We start from the raw sequence: 21405 nt of genomic DNA on the forward strand, positions 1-21405 counted from the left end.
GCCAGTTTCCCCTTCCCCTTCCCTGTATCCTCAAGTCCGTTCTCTAGTAGGTCTGCATCTTTATTCCCATCTTTCCCCTAGGTTCTTCATGACCTTTTTTTTTTTTTTTTTTTTTAGATTCCATATATATGTGTTAGCATACAGTATTTGTTTTTCTCTTTCTGACTTCACTCTGTATGGCAGACTCTAGGTCCATCCACCTCACTCCAAATAACTCAATTTCGTTACTTTTTATGGCTGAGTAATATTCCATTGTATATATGTGCCACATCTTCTTTATCCATTTACCTGATGATGGACACTTAGGTTGCTTCCATGTCCTGGCTATTGTAAATAGAGCAACAGTGACCATTGTGGTACATGACTCTTTTTGAGTTATGGTTTCCTCAGGGTATATGCCCAGTAGTGGGATTGCTGGGTTGTATGGTAGTGCTATTTTTAGTTTTTTAAGGAACCTCCATAATGTTCTCCATAGTGGCTGTATCAATTTACATTCCCACCAACAGTGCAAGTCCCTTTTCTCCACACCCTCTCCAACATTTATTGTTTGTAGATTTTTTGTGATGGCCATTCTGAACGGTGTGAGATGATATCTCATTGTAGTTTTGATTTTCATTTCTCTAATGATAAATGAAGTTGAGCATTCTTTTATGTGTTTGTTGGCAATCTGTGTATCTTCTTTGGAGAAATGTCTATATAGGTCTTCTGCCCATTTTTGGATTGGGTTGTTTGTTTTTTTGTTATTGAGCTGCATGAGCTGCTTGTAAATTTTGGAGATTAATCCTTTGTCAGTTGCTTCATTTGCAAATATTTTCTCCCATTCTGAGGGTTGTCTTTTCGTCTTCTTTATGGTTTCCTTTTCTGTGCAAAAGCTTTTAAGTTTCATTAGGTCCCATTTGTTTATTTTTGGTTTTATTTCCATTTACATAAGAGGTGGGTCAAAAAGGATCTTGCTGTGATTTATGTCATAGAGTGTTCTGCCTGTGTTTTCCTCTCAGAGTTTGATAGTGTCTGGCCTTACATTTAGGTCTTTAATCCATTTGGAGTTTATTTTTGTGTGTGGTGTTAGGAAGTGTTCTAATTTCATTCTTTTACATGTAGCTGTCCAGTTTTCCTAGCGCCACTTATTGAAGAGGCTGTGCTTTCTCCACTGTATATTCTTGCCTTCTTTATCGAAGGTAAGGTGACCATATGTGCGTGGGTTTGTCTCTGGGCTTTCTATCCTGTACCATTGATCTATATTTCTGTTTTTGTGCTAGTACCATACTGTCTTGATTATTGTAGCTTTGTAGTATAGTCTGAAGTCAGGGAGCTTGATTCCTCCAGTTCCTATTTTTCTTTCTCAAGATTGCTTTGGCTATTTGGACTCTTTTGTGTTTCCATACAAATTGTGCCATTTTTTGTTCTAGTTCTGTGAAAAATGCCATTGGTAGTTTGATAGGGATTGCACTGAATCTGTAGATTGCTTTGGGTAGTATAGTCATTTTCACAATGTTGATTCTTCCAATCCAAGAAAATGGTATATCTCTCCATCTGTCTGTATCATCTTTAATTTCTTCCATCAGTGTCTTATAATTTTCTGCATACAGGTCTTTTGTCTCCTTAGGTAGGTTTATTCCTAGGTATTTGATTCTTTTTGTTGCAATGGTAAATGGGAGTGTTTCCTTAATTTCTCTTTCAGATTTTTCGTCACTAGTGTATAGGAATGCCAGAGATTTCTGTGCATTTAATTTTGTATCCTGCTACTTTACGAAGTTCATTGATTAGCTCTAGTAGTTTTCTGGTAGCATCTTGAGGATTCTCTATGTATAGTATCATGTCATCTGCAAACAGTGACAGCTTTACTTCTTCTTTTCCGATTTGGATTCCTTTTATGTCTTTTTCTTCTCTGATTGCTGTGGCTAAAACTTCCAAAACTATGTTGAATAAGAGTGGTGAGAGTGGGCAACCTTGTCTTGTGCCTGATCTTAGTGGAAATGGTTTCAGTTTTTCACCATTGAGGACGACATTGGCTGTGGGTTTGTCATATATGGCCTTTATTATGTTGAGGTAAATTCCCTCTATGCCTAGTTTCTGGAGGGTTTTTATCATAAATGGGTATTGAAGTTTGTCGAAAGCTTTCTCTGCATCTATTGAGATGATCATATGGTTTTTCTCCTTCAGTCTGTTAATATGTTGTATCACATTGATTGATTTGTGTATATTGAAGAATCCTTGCATTCGTGGGATAAACCCCACTTGATCATGGTGTATGATCCTTTTAATGTGCTGTTGGATTCTGTTTGCTTGTATTTTGTTCAGGAGTTTTGCATCTATGTTCATCAGTGATATTGGCCTATAGTTTTCTTTCTTTGTGACATCTTTGTCTGGTTTTGGTATCAGGGTGATGGTGGCCTCGTAGAATGAGTTTGGGAGTGTTCCTCCCTCTGCTATATTTTGGAAGAGTTTCATAAGGATAGGTGTTAGCTCTTCTCTAAATGTTTGATAGAATTCGCCTGTGAAGCCATCTGGTCCTGAGCTCTTGTCTGTTGAAAGATTTTTAATCACAGTTTCACTTTCAGTGCTTGTGATTGGTCTGTTCATATTTTATCTTTCTTCCTGGTTCAGTCTTGAAAGGTTGTGCATTTCTAAGAACTTGTCCATTTCTTCCAGATTTTCCATTTTATTGGCATATAGTTGCTTGTAGTAATCTCTCATGACACTTTGTATTTCTTCAGTCTCAGTTGTTACTCCTCCTTTTTCATTTCTAATTCTATTGATTTGAACCTTCTCCCTTTTTTTCTGGATGAGACTGGCTAATGGTTTATCAATTTTGTTTATCTTCTCAAGGAATCAGCTTTTAGTTTTATTGATCTTTGCTATCGTTTCCTTCATTTCTTTTTCATTTATTTCTGATCTGATCTTTATGATTTCTTTCCTTCTGCTAACTTTGGGGTTTTTTGTTCTTCTTTCTCTAACTGCTTTAGGTGTAAGGTTAGGTTGTTTATTTAAGATGTTTCCTGTTTCTTAAAGTAGGATTGTATTGCTCTAAACGTCCCTCTTAGAACTGCTTTTGTGGCATCGCATAGGTTTTGGGTCTTGTGTTTTCATTGTAATTTGTTTCTAGGTATTTTTTGATTTCCTCTTTGATTTCTTCAGTGATATCTTGGTTATTAAGTAGTGTGTTGTTTAGCTTCTATGTGTTTGTATTTTTTACAGATTTTTCCTGTAGTTGATATCTAGTCTCATAGCGTTGTGGTCGGAAAAGATACTTGATATGATTTCAATTTTCTTAAATTTACCAGGGCTTGATTTGTGACCCAAGATATGATCTATCCTGGAGAATGTTCCATGAGCACTTGAGAAAAATGTGTATTCTGTTGTTTTTGGATGGAATGTCCTATAAATATCAATTAAGTCCATCTTGTTTAATGTATCATTTAAAGCTTGTGTTTCCTTATTTGTTTTCATTTTGGATGATCTGTCCATTGGTGAAAGTGGGGTGTTAAAGTCCCCTACTATGATTATGTTACTGTCGAGTTCTCCTTTTATGGCTGTTAGTAATTGCCTTATTTATTGAGGTGCTCCTATGTTGGGTGCATAAATATTTACTATTGTTATATCTTCTTCTTGGATTGATCCCTTCATCGTTATGTAGTGTCCTTCTTTGTCTCTTGTAATAGTCTTGATTTTAAAGTCTATTTTGTCTGATATGAGAATTGCTACTCCAGATTTCTTTTGATTTCCATTTGCATGGAATATCTTTTTCCCTCCCCTCACTTTCACTCTATATGTGTCCCTAGGTCTGAAGTGGGTCTCTTGTAGACAGCATATATTCGTGTCTTGTTTTTGTATCCATTCAGCCAGTCTGTGTCTTTTGGTTGGAGTCTTTAATCCATTTACATTTAAGGTAGTTATCAATATGTATGGTCCTATTACCATTTTCTAAATTGTTTTAGAAAATGGTAATAGGTAATATTGTAGGTGTAATTTGTAATAGGTAATATTGTAGGTGTTTTTCTTCTCTTGTGTTTCCTGCCTAGAGAAGTTCCTTTAGCATTTGTTGTAAAGGTGGTTTGGTAGTGCTGAATTCTCTTAGCTTTTGCTTGTCTGTAAAGGTTTTAATTTCTCCATCAAATCTGAATGAGATCCTTGCTGGGTAGAGTAATCTATGTTGTAGGTTTTTCCCCTTCATCACTTTATATATGTCCTGCCACTCCCTACTGGCTTGCAGAGTTTCTGCTGAAAGATCAGCTGTTAACCTTATGGAGATTCCCTCGTGCATTATTTGTTGTTTTTCCCTTGCTGCTTTTAATATGTTTTCTTTGTATTTAATTTTTGACAGTTTGATTAATATGTGTCCTGGCGTGTTTCTCCTTGGATTTATCCTGTATGGGACTCTCTGTGCTTCCTGGACTTGATTAACTATTTCCTTGCTCATATTAGTGAATTTTTCAACTATAATCTCTTCACATATTTTCCCAGTCCGTTTCTTTTTCTATTCTTCTTCTGGAACCCCTATAATTCGAATGTTGGTGTGTTTAATGTTGTCCCAGAAGTCTCTGAGACTGTCCTCAATTCTTTTCATTCTTTTTTCTTTATTCTGCTCTGCAGTAGCTATTTCCACTACTTTACCTTCCAGGTCACTTATCCGTTCTTCTGCCTCAGTTATTCTGCTATTGATCCGTTCTTGAGTAGTTTTAATTTCACTTTTTGTGATGTTAATCGTTGCTTGTTTCCTCTTTAGTTCTTCTAGGTCCTTGTTAAACGTTTCTTGTATTTTCTCCGTTCTGTTTCCGAGAGTTTGGATCATCTTTACTATCATTATTCTGAATTCTTTTTCAGGTAGACTGCCTATTTCCTCTTCATTTGTTAGATCTGGTGTGTTTTTACCTTGCTCCTTCATCTGCAGTGTGTTTCTCTCTCTTCTCATTTTGCTTAACTTACTGTGTTTGGGGTCTCATTTTCGCAGGCTGCATGTTCATAGTTCCCATTGTTTTTGGTTTCTGCCCCCAGTGTCTAAGGTTGGTTCAGTGGGTTGTGTAAGCTTCCTGGTTGAGGGGACTAGTGCCTGTGTTCTGGTGGATGAGGCTGGATCTTGTCTTTGTGGTGCACAGGTCCACGTCTGGTGGTGTGTTTTGGGGTGTCTGTGGCCTTATGATGATTTTAGGCAGCCTCTCTGCTAATGGGTGGGGGGGTGTTCCTGTCCTGCTAGTTGCTTGGCATAGGGTGTCGAGCACTGTAGCTTGCTGGTCTTTGAATGGTGCTGGGTCTTGGCGTTGAGATGGAGATCTCTGGGAGATTTTCACCATTTGATATTATGTGGAGCTGGGCGGTCTCTTGTGGACCAGTGTCCTGAACTTGGCTCTCCCACCTCAGAGGCACAGCCCTGATGCCTGGCTGGAGCACCAAGAGCCTGTCATACACACAGCTCAGACCAGGTACGTGGGGAGTTTCTTGCCTTTTGGGAGGTCTGAGTTCTTCTGCCAGCATTCAGTAGTTGTTCTGTAGGAGTTGTTCCACATGTAGATGTATTTCTGATGTATTTGTGGGGAGGAACGTGATCTCCACGTCTTACTCCTCCACCATCTTGAAGCTCCTCTCTCTCCTTGTGGTTTTGATTTGTGTTTCCCTAATGGCCAGTGATGTTGAGCATCTTTTCATATGCTTATTAACCATTTTTATATCTTCTTTTGAGGAGTGTCTTTTCAAGTTCTTCGCACATTTAAAAAATCAGGTTGTTTATTTTTTTGTTGTTCAGTTATAGGAGTTCTTTATATATTCTGGATATTAACCCCTTATCAGATATATGGTTTGCAAATATTTTCTCCCATTTTGTGGGTTACCTTTTCATTCTGTTGATAGTGTCCTTTGATGCACAAAAGTTTTAAAGTTTTAGGTAGTCCAGTTTATCTTTTGTTGTTGTTGTTGCCTTTGCTTTTGTGTCATATCCAAGAATTCATTATTAAATGCAGTGTCATGAAGGTTTCTCCCTGTGTTTTCTTCTAAGAATCTATAATTTAGCTCTTACCCAGCCAGGGTTCTTCTTAGGTTCAACTAAACAGCAGGTATACAGCTGTTTAGGTATACAGCAGGTATACAGTAGAGCAGGAGCAGATGTTCCTCTTCAGCAGGAGCAGTCCTCACAGAAGTCCATGTAGTAGCTTATATAGCAGTCTGGGGACAGCTCAGATACAAGGAGATGAGATCCAGTATCTTTTGTAATAACACATAGGCGCAGCTTCCAGGGTCCCCACAAGGAATATGCCTAATTACAAGAGTCCGGAAAGCCCAAAATATGGTGCCTTTTCTAGTGTTTATTTACTTATAGTGTGCGTATAGTTCCTCCCAGTCCAGATGCAATTTCTCAATCAGATACCATTTTTACCCTAAGCAATGTTACCTAGTAATACAGTTGACATTCTTACCTTTATCCTAGTGGAACAGAGTTGGAGAGTTAACCAAAGATCACTTTTTCAAGATGGGGAAAAGATTTCTGTGAGCACTCTGCTCATAATCTTTCCAGTGTTCTAAAGATTAATACTTTTTCCAGAAAATGACTTTGATTTTTTATTCATTTTATATTTTGGGTTAAAATGTATATATGAGAAATAAGTGTTTAAAAATGAGTTTTTTCCCCTGCAAAACTAATCTTTTGACTATTTTGTAAATACCAACATCTTTTTAAAATTAAGCTCTAATTCACATTTTATAAAATTCACCTTGCTAAAGTGTGAATTCAGTGACTTTTAGTATACTCAGAAGGTTGTGCAGCCGTTGACCCCTAATTTAGGAACATTCAGGAACATTTTTAGGAACATTTTTCATCACCCCCTTAGCAGTCACTTACCATTCCCCCCATCTCATCCTTCAGCTCCTGGAAATTACTAATCTACTTTCTGTGTTTTTAGGTTTGCTTATTAATAAGTGGCCATTTCATATAAATTGTATCATACAGTATGTGGCCTTTTTGTGTCTAGCTGCTTTCACTTATAATATTTTCAAGATTCATCCATGTTACAGCATTTATCAGTACCTTGTTCCTTATTTATGGCTGAATAATATCCCATTATAAGGATATACCACATTTTATTTTCTAATTCATCAGTTTATGGGCATTTGGATGAATAATAGTGCTATGAGTATTCGTGTACAAGTCTTTGTATGGATATATGTTTTCAGTTTTCTTGGGTATATACCTATAAGTGGAAAAAGAATTAATCGGTTACATGGTAACTGTATGTTTAATACTTTTTTTGTGGTGGACTTTTAAAAACAGCTTTATTGAGGTACAGTTCACCTATTTAGAGTATAAATTTTAGCGTTTTTTAGTATATTCACAAATATGTGCCATTATCAGCCCAGTCAATTGTAGAACATTTTTATCACCTTAAAAACAAACCCTGTACCCTTTAACCATTACTATTATCCCCTTATTCCTCCATTCCACTATCTGGCCCCAAGCAACCACTAATCCGCTTTCCATCTCAGTAGATTTCCTGGACATTTTATATGAATAAAATCATATAATATGTAGTCTTTTGTGACTAACTTCTTTTACTTAGCATAATGTTTTCAAGGTATCAGTACTTCTTTCCTTTTCATGGCCAAACAATATTCTATTGTGTTCATGGCCATTTGGGTTATTTCTGCCTTTGGACTATTATGAATAAAGCTGCCATAAACATCCAGGTACAAGCTTTTGTGTGGATATATGTTTTCATTTCTCTTGAGTGTATACCTAGAAGTAAAATTGAAGGGTTATAAGGTAACTCTATGGTGGGTCATTAGATAGAGTTGATAGACTGTTTTCCAAAGTGGTTGAATAGTTTTACATTCCCAGCAGCAGTGTATGAGTGTTCTGATTTGTCTATATTCTTACCAACACTTACTATCATCCATCTTTTGGGGTGTGAAGTTGTATCTCATTGTGATTTTGTAATGGAGCTTATTGGCCCTTTGTATATCTTCTTTGGAGAAATGTCTACTCAGATCCTTTGCTCATTTAAAAGTTAGGTTATTTGTCTTCTTATTGTTGAGTTGTAAGTGTTCTTTTTATGTTCTAGATACTAGACCCTTATCAGATAAAGGATTTTCAAATATTTTCTCCCATTCTGTAGGTAAATACCAGTGTCTTTTAATAAATAAAAATACTTTTGAGAACACTTAATGGCTTAACATTTTAAGGTTTACATTTTGTTACCAAATGAATCTGAGACTAATTGCCCTTTGGTTCTTCTACACCAAATGAGGCATATAGATTCCCCTCAATTCCAAGCTGTCATTCCTTGGCTGACTACACTGAAAGGAGGCCAGTTGACTCAAGGACTTCTGGAGATTTTCATTTTCTAGGGCCTCACTTTAATGTGACCTTCCTAACACTGTTTCAAGATACACATTGATAGGCCTGAAGTTGTTCTGTCCTCCTACAAGGAAGAGGAGCTAGGCAAAGGCAGATGCCCCCCACTCCCTACCCAGCGCAGTTGATAATTCATTTTGGGCACACCTACATGTGGTGTAGCCTAGGTTCGTTCAGGCCAGAGCTAGTCTGATCTGGATAGTCAACATGACAAAGCTTCTTGGAATCCCAAACTAAAGAGTATGGATCATGACTTTGGTTTTAAATATTTTGAATTTGTTGTAGAAATATGTGGTGATTTAAGTTACCTGATAATGATATGGTTATGGTGCTCAGGAAAGAGATAGAGATTTAAAAATCTCTAGTGTACAATTGGTAGGCAAAAAGAAGGCAAGGGTAGAACACTGGGGAAGGCTGACAGTTAAGGGAAGAGCAGGAGAAATTATTCCATGAGGTGTAGTTGCTGGGTATGTGAATTTCATTTAGTAGGTACTTAATATATAAAAATTAAATTGTACTTTAGCAAATGAAAATTCCTATTTAAAAAATAATTTTAAAGCTAAAGAGCCTTGTATTCTTCTTTATAGATTCACTTGTTCCCAGTTAAACATGCATCTTTTGAAGAAGTATTTCTAAATATCAGCAATTATATTAATTCAGATAAAATTATTCATATGTCAAGTTCACAAGAAAATCATTCTATTGAGAGAATAGTTCAACTTTCCTTTAATTAAAAATATTGTTTTTGCCACACTGAGCTTCTACAAAAGAGTAATATATTCTTTTATAGATTGATTTGTCCTCAGTGCAAAAAACATCTTTTGAAGAACTGTTTCCAAATGTCAGCAATTATGTTAATTCAAATGAAATTGTTCCTGTGTCAACTTTGCAAGAAAATTCTTCAAATGAGGTAGTATTTTCAAATTTTCCTTCACTTACTAAAAGAAATAATTACTGTTATATTGGATACTTTGTATCTGAGATACTTTAAGAGATCTGTAACTCCGTTGAGGCTAACATCATCTACATGTGGAGTCAGCTATCAGATATAATTCCAAATAAAGGATATTAGGCTGCCACAGCCAAAACACTTTGCATCATCAGGACCTAGGGATATTAAACAACTAGAGGAAATAGTATTATCCTACTTGAATCCAAAACTCAGTTTTTGTCTGTGCATATAAATTGTGGACATCAACCTAGTTGTGTTAGAATGAATATATGGAAGTACTATGATCCACGAATAAAACTCATAACTCTAAGGGCCATGGGGTGTGGGGTGGGAGTAAAGAAAGAGGATGACCAGAAAAAGAGAGAAGAACAGAAGAGAGAGAGGGAGAGAGAAAGAGACAGAAAGAAGGGGAGAGAGGGCAGACAAGAGAGACAGAGATAAAGAATAAGACAAGAAAGAGGCAGAGAGAAAAAGAAATTAAGAGGCAGAACTTAGGGATGGGCAGTGGTTCATTGCAGCTAGATCTTTTCACTGTGACCCTGGAGTGAAGGCGGGGATGCAGGTGGTGAGGAGAAAGCTGGAGATGAGATTGTAGAGATCAAGAGGGGCCAGTATCAAAGAGTGTCTTATAATCCATGTTAAGGAATTTGGATTTTTTCTTGAGGGGGGGCTGGTAAGGGATTGTAAACAGGATATATCAAATGTTCTTGTATAAAGTTTATTTTGGCTCCAGGGGTGGAGAGCAGATTGTAAAAGTCTGAGACTAGAGGCATCTTGAGGGATAATCTTCAGAGAAAGAGAGTAAGAGAAAGAAAGAATATAGGGTAAGAGGCTTAAGGATAGTAAAAATAGTTTGAAATAGGAGTTTGGGGGAATGGAAGAATTAGGGAAACCAAGATTATAGCCCATTGTTGAGATCCCAGTTGAAACTGAGAACTATTGCCTTTTTTTTTTTTTTTTTTTTTTTTTTTTTTTGCGGTACGTGGGCCTCTCACTGTTGTGGCCTCTCCCGTTGCAGAGCACAGGCTCCGGACACGCAGGCTTAGCGGCCATGGCTCACGGGCCCAGCCGCTCCGCGGCACGTGGGATCTTCCTGGACCGGGACACGAACCTGTGTCCCTTGCATCGGCAGGCGGACTCTCAACCACTGCGCCACCAGGGAAGCCCAGAACTATTGCTTTTAAAAAAAAACATTCTTTATTGAGGTATAATATAATTGACATGCAATAAACTGCACATATTTAAAGTGTGCAATTTAGAAGTTTTTACGTATGTAAGCACCTTTGAAACAACCACCACAATCAAGATAGTGAAAATATCCATCACCAAAATTTCCGCCTACCATTTTATAATTTCTTTCTTCCTGCCCCACCCTCTGCTCCCTAAGAAACTACTGACCTAGTTACTGTCATTATAGATTGGATTTTGGAGGAGAGAGAGAGAGGGGGGTGGGAGGGGGAGGGGGAAGGGAGGAGGAGAGGGGGAGAGAGAGAGAGAGAGAGAGAGAGAGAGAGAGAGAGAGTTTTTTGGTCTGGCTTCTTTTACTCAGCATAATTATGAGATTCAGCCATGTTGTTGAGTGTATCAATAGTTTGTTCCTTTTTATTGCTAAGTAGTATTCCATTGCATGGTATACCATAATTTAACCGTTCACCTATTTATGGACATTCAGATTGTTTAGCTGCTGGGAACATTTGTGTACAAGTATTTGTATTGACAAAGAATCTCTCCTTGATCAAACTTGAGTTAGGCTACTCTGAGCCCTCTTCTCAACTTGGCCTTGACCTTGGGCTTCCGCATCCATCCTTGAATACATTTTTAGCAAGAATTTTGCTATGTCAGTTTAGAGAGAGTCCCCCACCCCGATACCTGATCACCCTAGCTGCCTTTAGCAGCCTGGCCTATTAAGTCTAATTCGGTTCCTGGACCCAATTTCAACGAGTGTGCAATGAGGAGGGTTTCCCCACACTTCCAACAAGCGATGCTCCAGGCACCAGCTGGGTATCATAGATTTCAACCCAATTCTGACACTATCTACCCAGAGATAGCATCAGATTCCACAGATAAAGGACTCCGTCCCACAGGAACACCTTCCACTTCAGACACCAATTGCAAGCCCAGGTTTTTATCTATGTTTCTGACAGACTGGCTACAAATTGGAGGTTCCTATGACCCCGTTCTTGGACTTCAGACTCCAGTCACAAGTCCAGGTTGCTACATTTACTTCTGACTTACTGGCTATAAATCAGAGGTTCTCACAACCCTCTCCTTGGGTTTGATTAATTTTTTAGAGCAGCTCACAGAACTCAGAAAAACATTTTACTTACTAAATTACTGGTTTATTATAAAAGGATATAATTAAGGGACAGCCAGATAGAAGACATGCATAGGGCAAGGTATGAGGAAAGGGTGCAGAGCTTCCATGCTTTTTCTTGGAATGCCATTCTCCCCGAATCTCACCAACCCAGAAGCTGTTTGAACCCTATACTTTTGGAGTTTTATGGAGGCTTCATTACACAGGCATGGTTGATTAAATCAATGGTCATTGGTGATTCATTCAACCTCTAGCTTCTCTCTCTTCCCTTATGAGGAGAGGTTATGGTGTGGGCCTGAAATTTCCAACCCTGTAATCACATAGCTGGTTTCCCTGGCAACCAGCCCCATCCTTTTTTTTTTTAATTAATTAACTTATTTATTTATTTTTGGCTATGTTGGGTCTTTGTTGCTGCACGCAGGCTTTCTCTAGTTGTGGTGAGCGGGGGCTACTCTTCGTTGCGGTGCGTGGGCTTCTCATTGTGGTGGCTTCTCTTGTTGCAGAGCACGGGCTCTAGGTCCGCGGGCTTCAGTAGTTGTGGCACGTGGGCTCAGTAGTTGTGGCTCGCAGGCTCTAGAGCGCAGGCTCAGTAGTTGTGGCACACAGGCTTAGTTACTCAACGGCATGTGGGATCTTCCCGGACAGGGCTCAAACCCGTGTCCCCTGCATTGGCAGGCGGATTCTTAACCACTGCACCATCAGGGAAGTCCCTTATCCTTAAGTGCAGTTCAAAAGTCACTTTATTAATGTAACAAAAGATACCTCATTGCTCTCATCACTTAGAAAATTCCAAGGGTTTTAGGAGCTCTATACCAGAAATGCGGGCAAAGATCAAATATATATTTCCTATCGTAAATCATAGTATCACAGATCAGTTTAGCAAGAATCCCTGTACCCTTGATGTCTCCTCATAGCAGTTTTCCATCCTCTGATGACTTCACTCTCTTCATTGGCTATAAATCCCCAGCTGTCTTTGCTGTATTTGGAGTTGGACCCAATCTCTCTCTGCTATTGCAGTACCCCTATTACAATAGTTTTGAATAAAGTCTTCCTTATTGTTTTAACAAGTATCAGAATATACTTTCTTTTACAGCATGGATGTATATTTTCTTTCCTCTTGGGTAGATATCTAAGAGTGGAAATTGCCAAGCTGTTTTCCAAAGTGGTTATACCATATTTTACATTTCCACTAGCAGTGTTTGAAACATGTAGTTGCTTGTGAAACAGTGTCATTTGAAGAATATAAATTTTTAACTTCAACAAAGTCCAACTTGTCAGTTTTTTAATGAGGTGTGCCTTTGTTGTCATATCTAAGAAATCTTTGCCTAACCCAAGGTCACAAAGATATTCTATGTTTTCTTTTTTTTTAAATAAATAAATTTATTTATTTATTTTTGGCTGCATCGGGTCTTCATTGCTACATGCAGGCTTTCTCTAGTTGCGGCGAGTGGGGGCTACTCTTCGTTGCAGTGCACAGGCTTCTCACTGTGGTGGCTTCTCTTGTTGTGGAGTATGGGCTCTAGGCACGTGGGCTTCAGTAGTTGTGGCATGCATGCTCAGTAGTTGTGGCTTGCGGGCTCTAGAGCGCAGGCTCAGTAGTTGTGGCGCACAGGCCCAGTTGCTCCTCGGCATGTGGGATCTTCCCAGACCAGGGATCAAACCCGTGTCCCCTGCATTGGCAGGCAGATTCTTAACTACTGCGCCACCAGGGAAGTCCGATCTTCTATGTTTTTTTCTAGAAGTTTTATAGTTTAAAGTTTTACACTTATGCCTATGAATTAATTTTTTTTAAAGGGAACGCTATTTTTGGCTGTGTTGGGTCTTCGTTTCTGTGTGAGGGCTTTCTCTAGTTGCGGTGAGTGGGGGCCACTCTTCATCGCAGTGCACGGGCCTCTCACTGTCACGGCCTCTCTTGTTGTGGAGCACAAGCTCCAGATGCGCAGGCTCAGTAGTTGTGGCTCACGGGCCTAGTTGTTCCGTGGCATGTGGGATCTTCCCAGACCAGGGCTCAAACCCGTGTCCCCTGCATTGGCAGGCAGATTCTCAACCACTGCACCACCAGGGAAGCCCTGAATTAATTTTATTATATGATGTAAGGTATGGATTCAAGTTCATTTTTTTGCATATTGACATTCAGTTATTCTAGCACCATTTGTGGAAATGCTATCCTTTCTTCACTGTATTGCCTTTGCATCTTTGCTGAAAAACAGTTATCCCTATATATGTATGGGTTTGTGTCTGGATTCTCTATATTGTTCCATTCATCTACTTGTTTACCTTTATGCCAGTACCATGCAGTATTGAATAATGTGGCACTATAGTAATTCTTGAAATCAGATAGTATTACCCCTCTAACTTTGTTATTCTTTTTCAGTTGTTTTGGCTGTTCTAGGTCCTTTGCATTTCCATATGAATTTTAGGATCAGCTTGTCAATTTCTACAAAAAAAGAAAAAAACAAAACCCTGACGGGATTTTGATTAAGATTGCATTGAATCTGTAGATTAATTTGAGGGTAATTGACATCATAACAAGATTGAGTTTCCCATCTTAAGAAAAAGGTGTATCTGTCCATTTATTTAGGTGTTTTTCAATATTTCTCCAAAATATTTTGTAATTTTTACTGTACAGGTCATTATTCCCACCTGATGTTATTATTTCTCACCTAATTTCAATATTTCATATTTTTGATGCTATTAATTTCAATTTCTCACTATTCATTGCTAGCATATAGAAATACACATTTTTTTGTATTTGATTATTATATTAGTCTTCTTGGGCTGCCATAACAAAACACCATAGACTGGGGGGGATTAAACAACAGAAGTTTATTTTTTCCCAGTTCTGGAGGCCAGGAAGTCCAAGACCAAAGTGCTGGCCTATTCAGTTCCTGATAGGGCTCTTTTCCTCACTTGTAGATGGCCACCATCTTGCTATGACTTCACATGGTCTTTTCTCTCTTTGCACAAATAAAGAGAGGGCTCTGGTGTTTCTTCCTTTTCTTATGAGGGCACCAGACCTCTCAGATTTGGGCCTCACCCTTATGAACTCATATCACCCTCTCATAGACCCTATCTCCAAATACAGTCTCATTGAGGATTATGACTTCAACATATGAATTTTGTAGGGACACAAACCCTCAGTTCATAACAAAGGTACTGTAAACTTGCTAGTCTTAATTATTAGCTCTAGTAGTTTCTTCCCCTAAAAGTTCCATTAGACCATAGGCGATTATGTCATCTGTGAATAAAAACAGTTTTACTTCTTCCTTTCCAATATGGATACCTTTTTTTTCTTGCATAATTGCATTGGTCCATCCTCCTGTACAATGTTGAGAGAGAGCAGTAGGGAGAGCAGACATCCTTGCAGTAGTTCACTATTAAGTATGATATTATCTGTAGGTTTTTCTTAGGTTGAGGAAGTTTCCTTCTATTCCTAATATGCTTGAGAGAGTTTATCAGGAATGGATGTTGGATTTTTGCCAAAGGTACCTCTTTTATTAAAAAAAAAAATTTTTTTTTATTCCAAAGGTACTTCTTGTGTCTTCTAAGGTGATCATAGGGTTTTTCTTTTTCAGTTTGTTAATATGGTGAATTGATGATTATTGTGAATTGAATATGATATATTGATTGACATTATGTTAAATCAACTCTGCATCCTAGGATAAACCCTACTTGGTTGTGGTGTATTTTTCTTTTTATATATTTTTGGATTTGATTTGCTGAAATTTTTGCATCATTGTTCATGAGGGTCTGTACTTTTATTTTCTTTTGATGTGTATGTCTTGTTTTGGTATCAGAGTAATGATAACCTCATAGAACAAATCGGGAAGTATTCCTCTTCGATTTTCTGGAAAAGAGATAGTATTATTTTTGCCTTAAATGTTGGGTGGAATTCACTATTGAAGCCATCTAGGCCTGGAATTTTCTGTGTTGGAAGGAAATAAACTATAGTTACAACCTCTTTAGGGCTATTCAACTTATCTCTTTCTTCTTGAGTGAACTTTGGTAGTTTGTGTATTTCAAGGAATTTGTCCATTTTCTATAAACTTATTCATTTATTGTCAAATATTTATAATCTCTTATTATTCTTTAATATATTGGCATCTGTAGTAATGTAATCTTTCTCATTCCTGATATTGATAATTTGCGTTTTCTCTCTTTTTTTTTTTCCCTGAACAATCTGGTTTCTGCTCTGATATTTTCTTAAGTCTGCTTACTTTGGGTTTAATTAGCTCTTCTTTTTTCACTTTCTTAAGGTGGAAGCTGAGGTCATTGATATGAGACCTTTCCTCTTTTCTAATATAGGTTTTAATGCTACACAATTCCTTCAACTACTACTTTAGCAGAACCCACAAGTTTTGACATGCTGTGTTTTCATTTTCATGCACTTCAAATACTTTCCACTTTCCCTATTTATTTATTCTTTGATCCATGGGCTTTTAGAAGTGTTCTATTACCCAAATATCTGAAAAATTTCCAGAGATATTTCTGTTACAGATTTCTAATTTCATTCCATTGTGGTCTGAGACCATACTTTATATGCCTAGAATCCTTTTAAATTTGTTGAGACATGTTTTATAACCAATATGGTTTATTTCGGTGAATGTTCTGTGTGTACTTGAGCATAATGTGTATTCTGCTTTTGTTGGGTAAAGTGGTCTATAAATGTCAGTCAGGTCAGATTGATTGGTCATGATGTTCAAGTTGACTATATCCTTGGAATTTTTTGCCTACTTGGTCTATTGATTATTAAGAGGTATTGAAATCTCGTAATATAATGGTAGATTTCTTTATTTCTCCTTTTAGTCCTATTCTTTTTTGTTTCACGTATTTTGAAGCTCTGTTACTAGGTGTATAAACATTTACAGTGTTTAGGATTGTTATGTCTTCTTGATTAATTCACCCCTTTATCATGAAAGACCTTATTTATCCCTGGTAATATTCTTTGCATAGAAATCTCCTTTGTCTGATACTAATATAGCTACTCCAGCTTTCTTTTGACTGTTGTTAGCATGGTGTATATTTTTGCATCTTTTTACTTAAAAAAATTTTTAGAGAAGTCTTAGGTTTATAGAAAAATTGAGAGGGAGGTTCAGTGATCTCTCATATACTCACTACTTCCACACATGCGTAGCCATAACCATTATCAACATCATTCACCAGAATGGTACATTTTTTTTTACCAAGAATAAGCCTACATTGACATATCATAATCACCCAAATCCATAGTTTAAATTGGACTTCAATCTTGGTGTTGTACATTCTGTGGGTTTGGACAAAAGTATAATGATATTACAGGCATACCTCAGAGTTATTGCAGGTTCAGTTCCAGACCACAGCAATAAAGTGAATATCACAATAAAGTGAGTTACACAAGTATTTTGGTTTCAAAAAACTTGCATATAAAATTATATGCGTATACAATTATATTTATACTATACTGTAGTTGTTTAAGTGTGTAGTAGCATTAAATCAAAAAAAATCTTAATTAAAAAATACTTTATTGCTAAAAAATGCCAAAACAATTATAATAATCAAAGTTCACTGATCGCTAATGACCATAACAAATATAATAATGAAAATATTTGAAATATGTATGAAATACCGAAATGTGACACAGAAACATGAAGTGAGCAAATGCTATTGGAAAAATGGCACCAGTAGACTTGCTGAACACAAGGTTGCCACAAAACATCAATTTGTAAAAAAATACAGTATGTGCAAAGTGCAATAAAGCAGAGAGCAATAAAACAAGGTATGCCTATAATTATAGTATTGTATAGAGTATTTTCACTGCCCTAAATATCCTCTGTGCTCTACCTATTCATCTCCCCTCACCTACCCCTGACAATCATTGATCTTTTAATTTAATTATCTCCATAGTTTTACCTTGTACAAACTGTCATATAGTTGGAAACATACAGTATGTAGCTTTTTCAGTTTGTCTCCTTTCACTTAGTAATGTGCATTTTAGGTTCCTCCATGTCTTTTCAAGACTTAATAGCTCATTTCTTTTTAGCACTGAGTGATATTCCATTGTCTGGATGTTTATTTATCCACTCACCTATAGAAAGACATCTTGGTTGCTTCCAGGTTTTAGCAATTATGAATAAAAGCTGCTGTAAATATCCATGTGCAGATTTTTGTGTAGACATAAGTTTTCAACTGATTTGGATAAATACCATGGAGTGAAATTGCTAGATCAAATGGTAAGAGTATGTTTAGTTTTGTAAGAAATCACCAAATTATCCTACAAAACGGCTATACCATTTTGCAGGCCCACCAGCAAGGAATGAGAGTTCGTCTTGCTCCACATCTTCACCAACATTTACTGTTTTCAGTGTTTTGGGGTTTGGCCATTCTAGTAGGTGTGTAGTGGCATCTCATTGTTGTTTTAATTTGCATATCCCTGATGTGAAAATATGATATGGAGCATCCTTTCCTATGCTTACTTGCCAGCTGTATATCTTCTTTGGTGAGGTGTCTGTTAAGCTGTTTGGCCCTTTTTTTTTTTTTGCAGTACGCGGGCCTCTCACTGTTGTGGCCTCTCCCATTGCAGAGCACAGGCTCCGGACACGCAGGCTCAGCGACCATGGCTCACGGGCCCAGCCGCTCCACGGCATGTGGGATCTTCCCGGACCAGGGCACGAACCTGTGTCCTCTGCATCGGCAGGCGGACTCTCAACCACTGCGCCACCAGGGAAGCCCTGGCCCATTTTTTAATTGTGTTGTTTGTTTTCTTATTGTTGAGTTTAACAGCTCTTTGTATATTTGGGGGGTTTTTGTTTTGTTTTGTTATTATTTATTTATTTGGCTGTGTCTGGTCTTAGTTGAGGCATATAGGCTCTTCGTTGCGGCGTGCAGACTTCTCTCTAGTTGTGGTGCGTAGGCTGTAGAGCATACGGGCTCGGTAGTTGCAGCACACGGGCTCTCTAGTTGTGGTGCACAGGCTCCAGAGTGTGCAGGCTCAGTAGTTGCAGTGCATGGGCTCTAGAGCGTGCAGGCTTAGTTGCCCCCCGGCATGTGGGATCTTAGTTCTCCAACCAGGGATCATTAGTCCCCTGCATTGGAAGGTGGATTCTTAACCACTAGACCATCAGGGAAGTCCCTCTTTGTATATTTTGAATAACAGTCCTTTATCAGATGTACCTTTTACAAATATTTTCTCCCAATTTGTGGCTTTTCTTCTAATTCTCTTGATACTCCCTTTTGCAAAGCAGAAGTTTTAAATTTTAAGTAAATCTAGCTTATCAATTATTTCTTTCATGGATCATGTCTTTGATGTCATATCTAAAAAAACATCACCATACCCAAGTTCATCTAGGTTTTCTCCTATGTTATCTTTTAGGAGTTTCATAATTTTGCATTTTACCTTTAGACCTGTGATCCATTTTGAGTTATTTTCGGTGAAGGTTGTAAGGTCTGTGTATAAATCCATTTTTTTTTTTGTATATGGATGTCCATTGTTCCAGCACCATTTGTTGAATAGAGTATTTTGCTTCATTGTATTTCCTTTGCTCCTTTGTCAAAGATCAGTTGAGTATATATGAGGGTCTATTTCTGGGTTCTCTCTTCTGTTCCATTGATCTATTTGTCCACTTTTTTGGACACTCTCATGATTACTATAGCTTTATAATAAGTCTTAAAGTTGGATAGTGTCTGTCCTCTGACTTTGTTCTTCTCCTTCAATATTGTGTTCTCTAATCTGGGTCTTTTGCCTTTCCATATAAACTTTAGAATCAGTTTTTCAATATCCACAAAATAACTTGGTGAGATTTTTATTGGGATTGTGCTGAATCTATAGATTAAGTTGGGATGAACTGCCATTTTGACAATATTGAGTTGTCTTATCTATGACCATGAAATATATCTCCATTTATTTCATTCTTTTTTGATGTCTTTAATCAGAGTTTTATAGTTTTTCTCATATAGGTCTTATGCATATTTTGTTAGATTTATACCTAAATAATTCATTTTGGGGGGTGCTAATATAAATGGTAATGTGTTTTTAATTTCAAATTCCAATTGTCCATTTTTGGTATATAGGAAAGCAATTGACTTTTGTATATTAACCTTGTATCCTGCAACCTTGCCATAATTGCTTACTATCTCCAGGAGTTTTGCTGTTGTTGTTGTTGTTGTTGTTGACTCTTTTGGATTTCCTGCATAGACAATCATGTCATCTGCAAATAACAACAGCTTTATGCCTTCTTTACACTCTGTATATCTTTTATTTCCTTTCTTGCCTTCTTGAATTAGCAAAGACTTCCAGTACAATGTTGAAAAACAGTGGTGAGAGGGGACATCCTTGTCTTATACCTGATCTTAGTGGGAAAGTTTCAAGTTTTTCACCATTAAATATGATGTTAGCTGTAGGTATTTTTTAATAGATGTTCTTTAGCAAGTTGAAGAAGTTCCCCTCTATTCCTAGTTTACTGAGTTTTTAATCATAAATGAGTATTGTATTTTGTCAATGCTTTTTCTGCATCTACTGATATGATTATGTGGTTTTTCTTCCTTAGCCTGTTAATGTGATAGATTGCATTAATTGATTTTTAAATGATGAGCCAGCCTTGCATACCTGGGTTAAATCCCACTTGATCTTGGTGTATAATTCTTTTTTATACATTGTTGCATTTGATTTGTTAATATTTTGCTGAGGATTTTACATCTATGTTCATGAGAGATATTGGTCTATAGTTTTCTTACTTGTAATGTCTTTTTTCAGTGTTAGTATTAGGATTATGCTGGCCTTGGAGAATAAGTTAGGAAGTGTCCCCTCTGCTTTTGTCTTCTGATAAAGATTGTAACGAATTGGTGTAATTCATTCCTTAAATGTTTGGTGGAATTCACCATTGAACTCATCTGGGCCTGGTGCTTTCTGTTTTGGAAGGTTATTCATTATTGATTCAATATCTTTAATAGATATAGGGCTATCCAGGTTGTCTTTTCTTTGAGTGCATTTTGGAAGATTGTGCCTTTCAAGGAACTGGTCCATTTCATGTAAGTTATCAAAGGTGTAGGCATAAAGTTGTTCATGGTATTCTTTTATCATCCTTTTAAATTTTGTGGGCTCTATTGTAGTATTGTCTTCTCTTTCATTTCTGATAGTAATAATTTGGGTCATTTCTCCTTTTCTTTCCTAGTTAGCCTGTATAGAGGCTTGTTAATTTTATTGACCTCTTCAAAGAACCAACTTTTGTTTTTGTTCATTTTCTCTATTGGTTTTCTCTTTTCAATTTCATTGGTTTTTGCTCTAATTCTTATTATTTATTTTCTTCTGCTTACTTTGGATTTAATTTGCTCTCTTTGTTTTCTGTTTTCCTAGGTGCAAACATAGATTCTTTATTTTAGGTCTTTCGTCTTTTCTGATATTAATATTCAATGCTATCAATTTCCCTCTAAGTACTGCTTTTGCTGTACCCCACAAAGTTTCATAGGTTGTGTTTTCATTTTCATTTAGTTCAAAATGGTTTAAAATATATCTTGAGATTTCTTCTTTGACCCATGTATTATTTATCTCTAAGTATTAATCTCTAAGTATTTGGGGATTTTCCAGCTGTCTTTCTGTTACTGATTTCTAGTTTCATTCCATTGTGACCTATTAGCACATACTGTATGACTTCTATTATTTTAAACTTGTTAAGATATGTTTTGTTGCCTAGAATGTGATATATCTTGGTGAACATTCCATGTGAGCTTGATAAAAATGTGTAACCTGCTGTTGTTGGATGAAATAGTCTGTAGATGTCCAATGTATCCAGTTGATTGATGGTGCTGTTGAGTTCGACTATGTCGCCA

At 37.2% G+C, this 21405-nt stretch overlaps 1 protein-coding gene across 1 annotated transcript in view; it reads left to right on the forward strand.

Annotated features, from left to right (window-relative positions):
• MEIKIN (meiotic kinetochore factor) overlaps positions 1-14541 on the forward strand; it is a 78670-nt gene extending 64129 nt beyond the window's left edge. The window contains exons 10-11 of the mRNA XM_049707871.1: positions 9129-9248; positions 14521-14541. Of these exons, the coding sequence (XP_049563828.1) occupies positions 9129-9248; positions 14521-14541 (141 nt within the window). The remainder of the gene's footprint in view (positions 1-9128; positions 9249-14520) is intronic.
• The last annotated feature ends 6864 nt before the right edge of the window (positions 14542-21405 follow it).

This window comes from Orcinus orca, chromosome 3 (assembly GCF_937001465.1).
Source record: "Orcinus orca chromosome 3, mOrcOrc1.1, whole genome shotgun sequence".
NCBI classification, from domain to species: Eukaryota; Metazoa; Chordata; class Mammalia; order Artiodactyla; family Delphinidae; genus Orcinus; species Orcinus orca.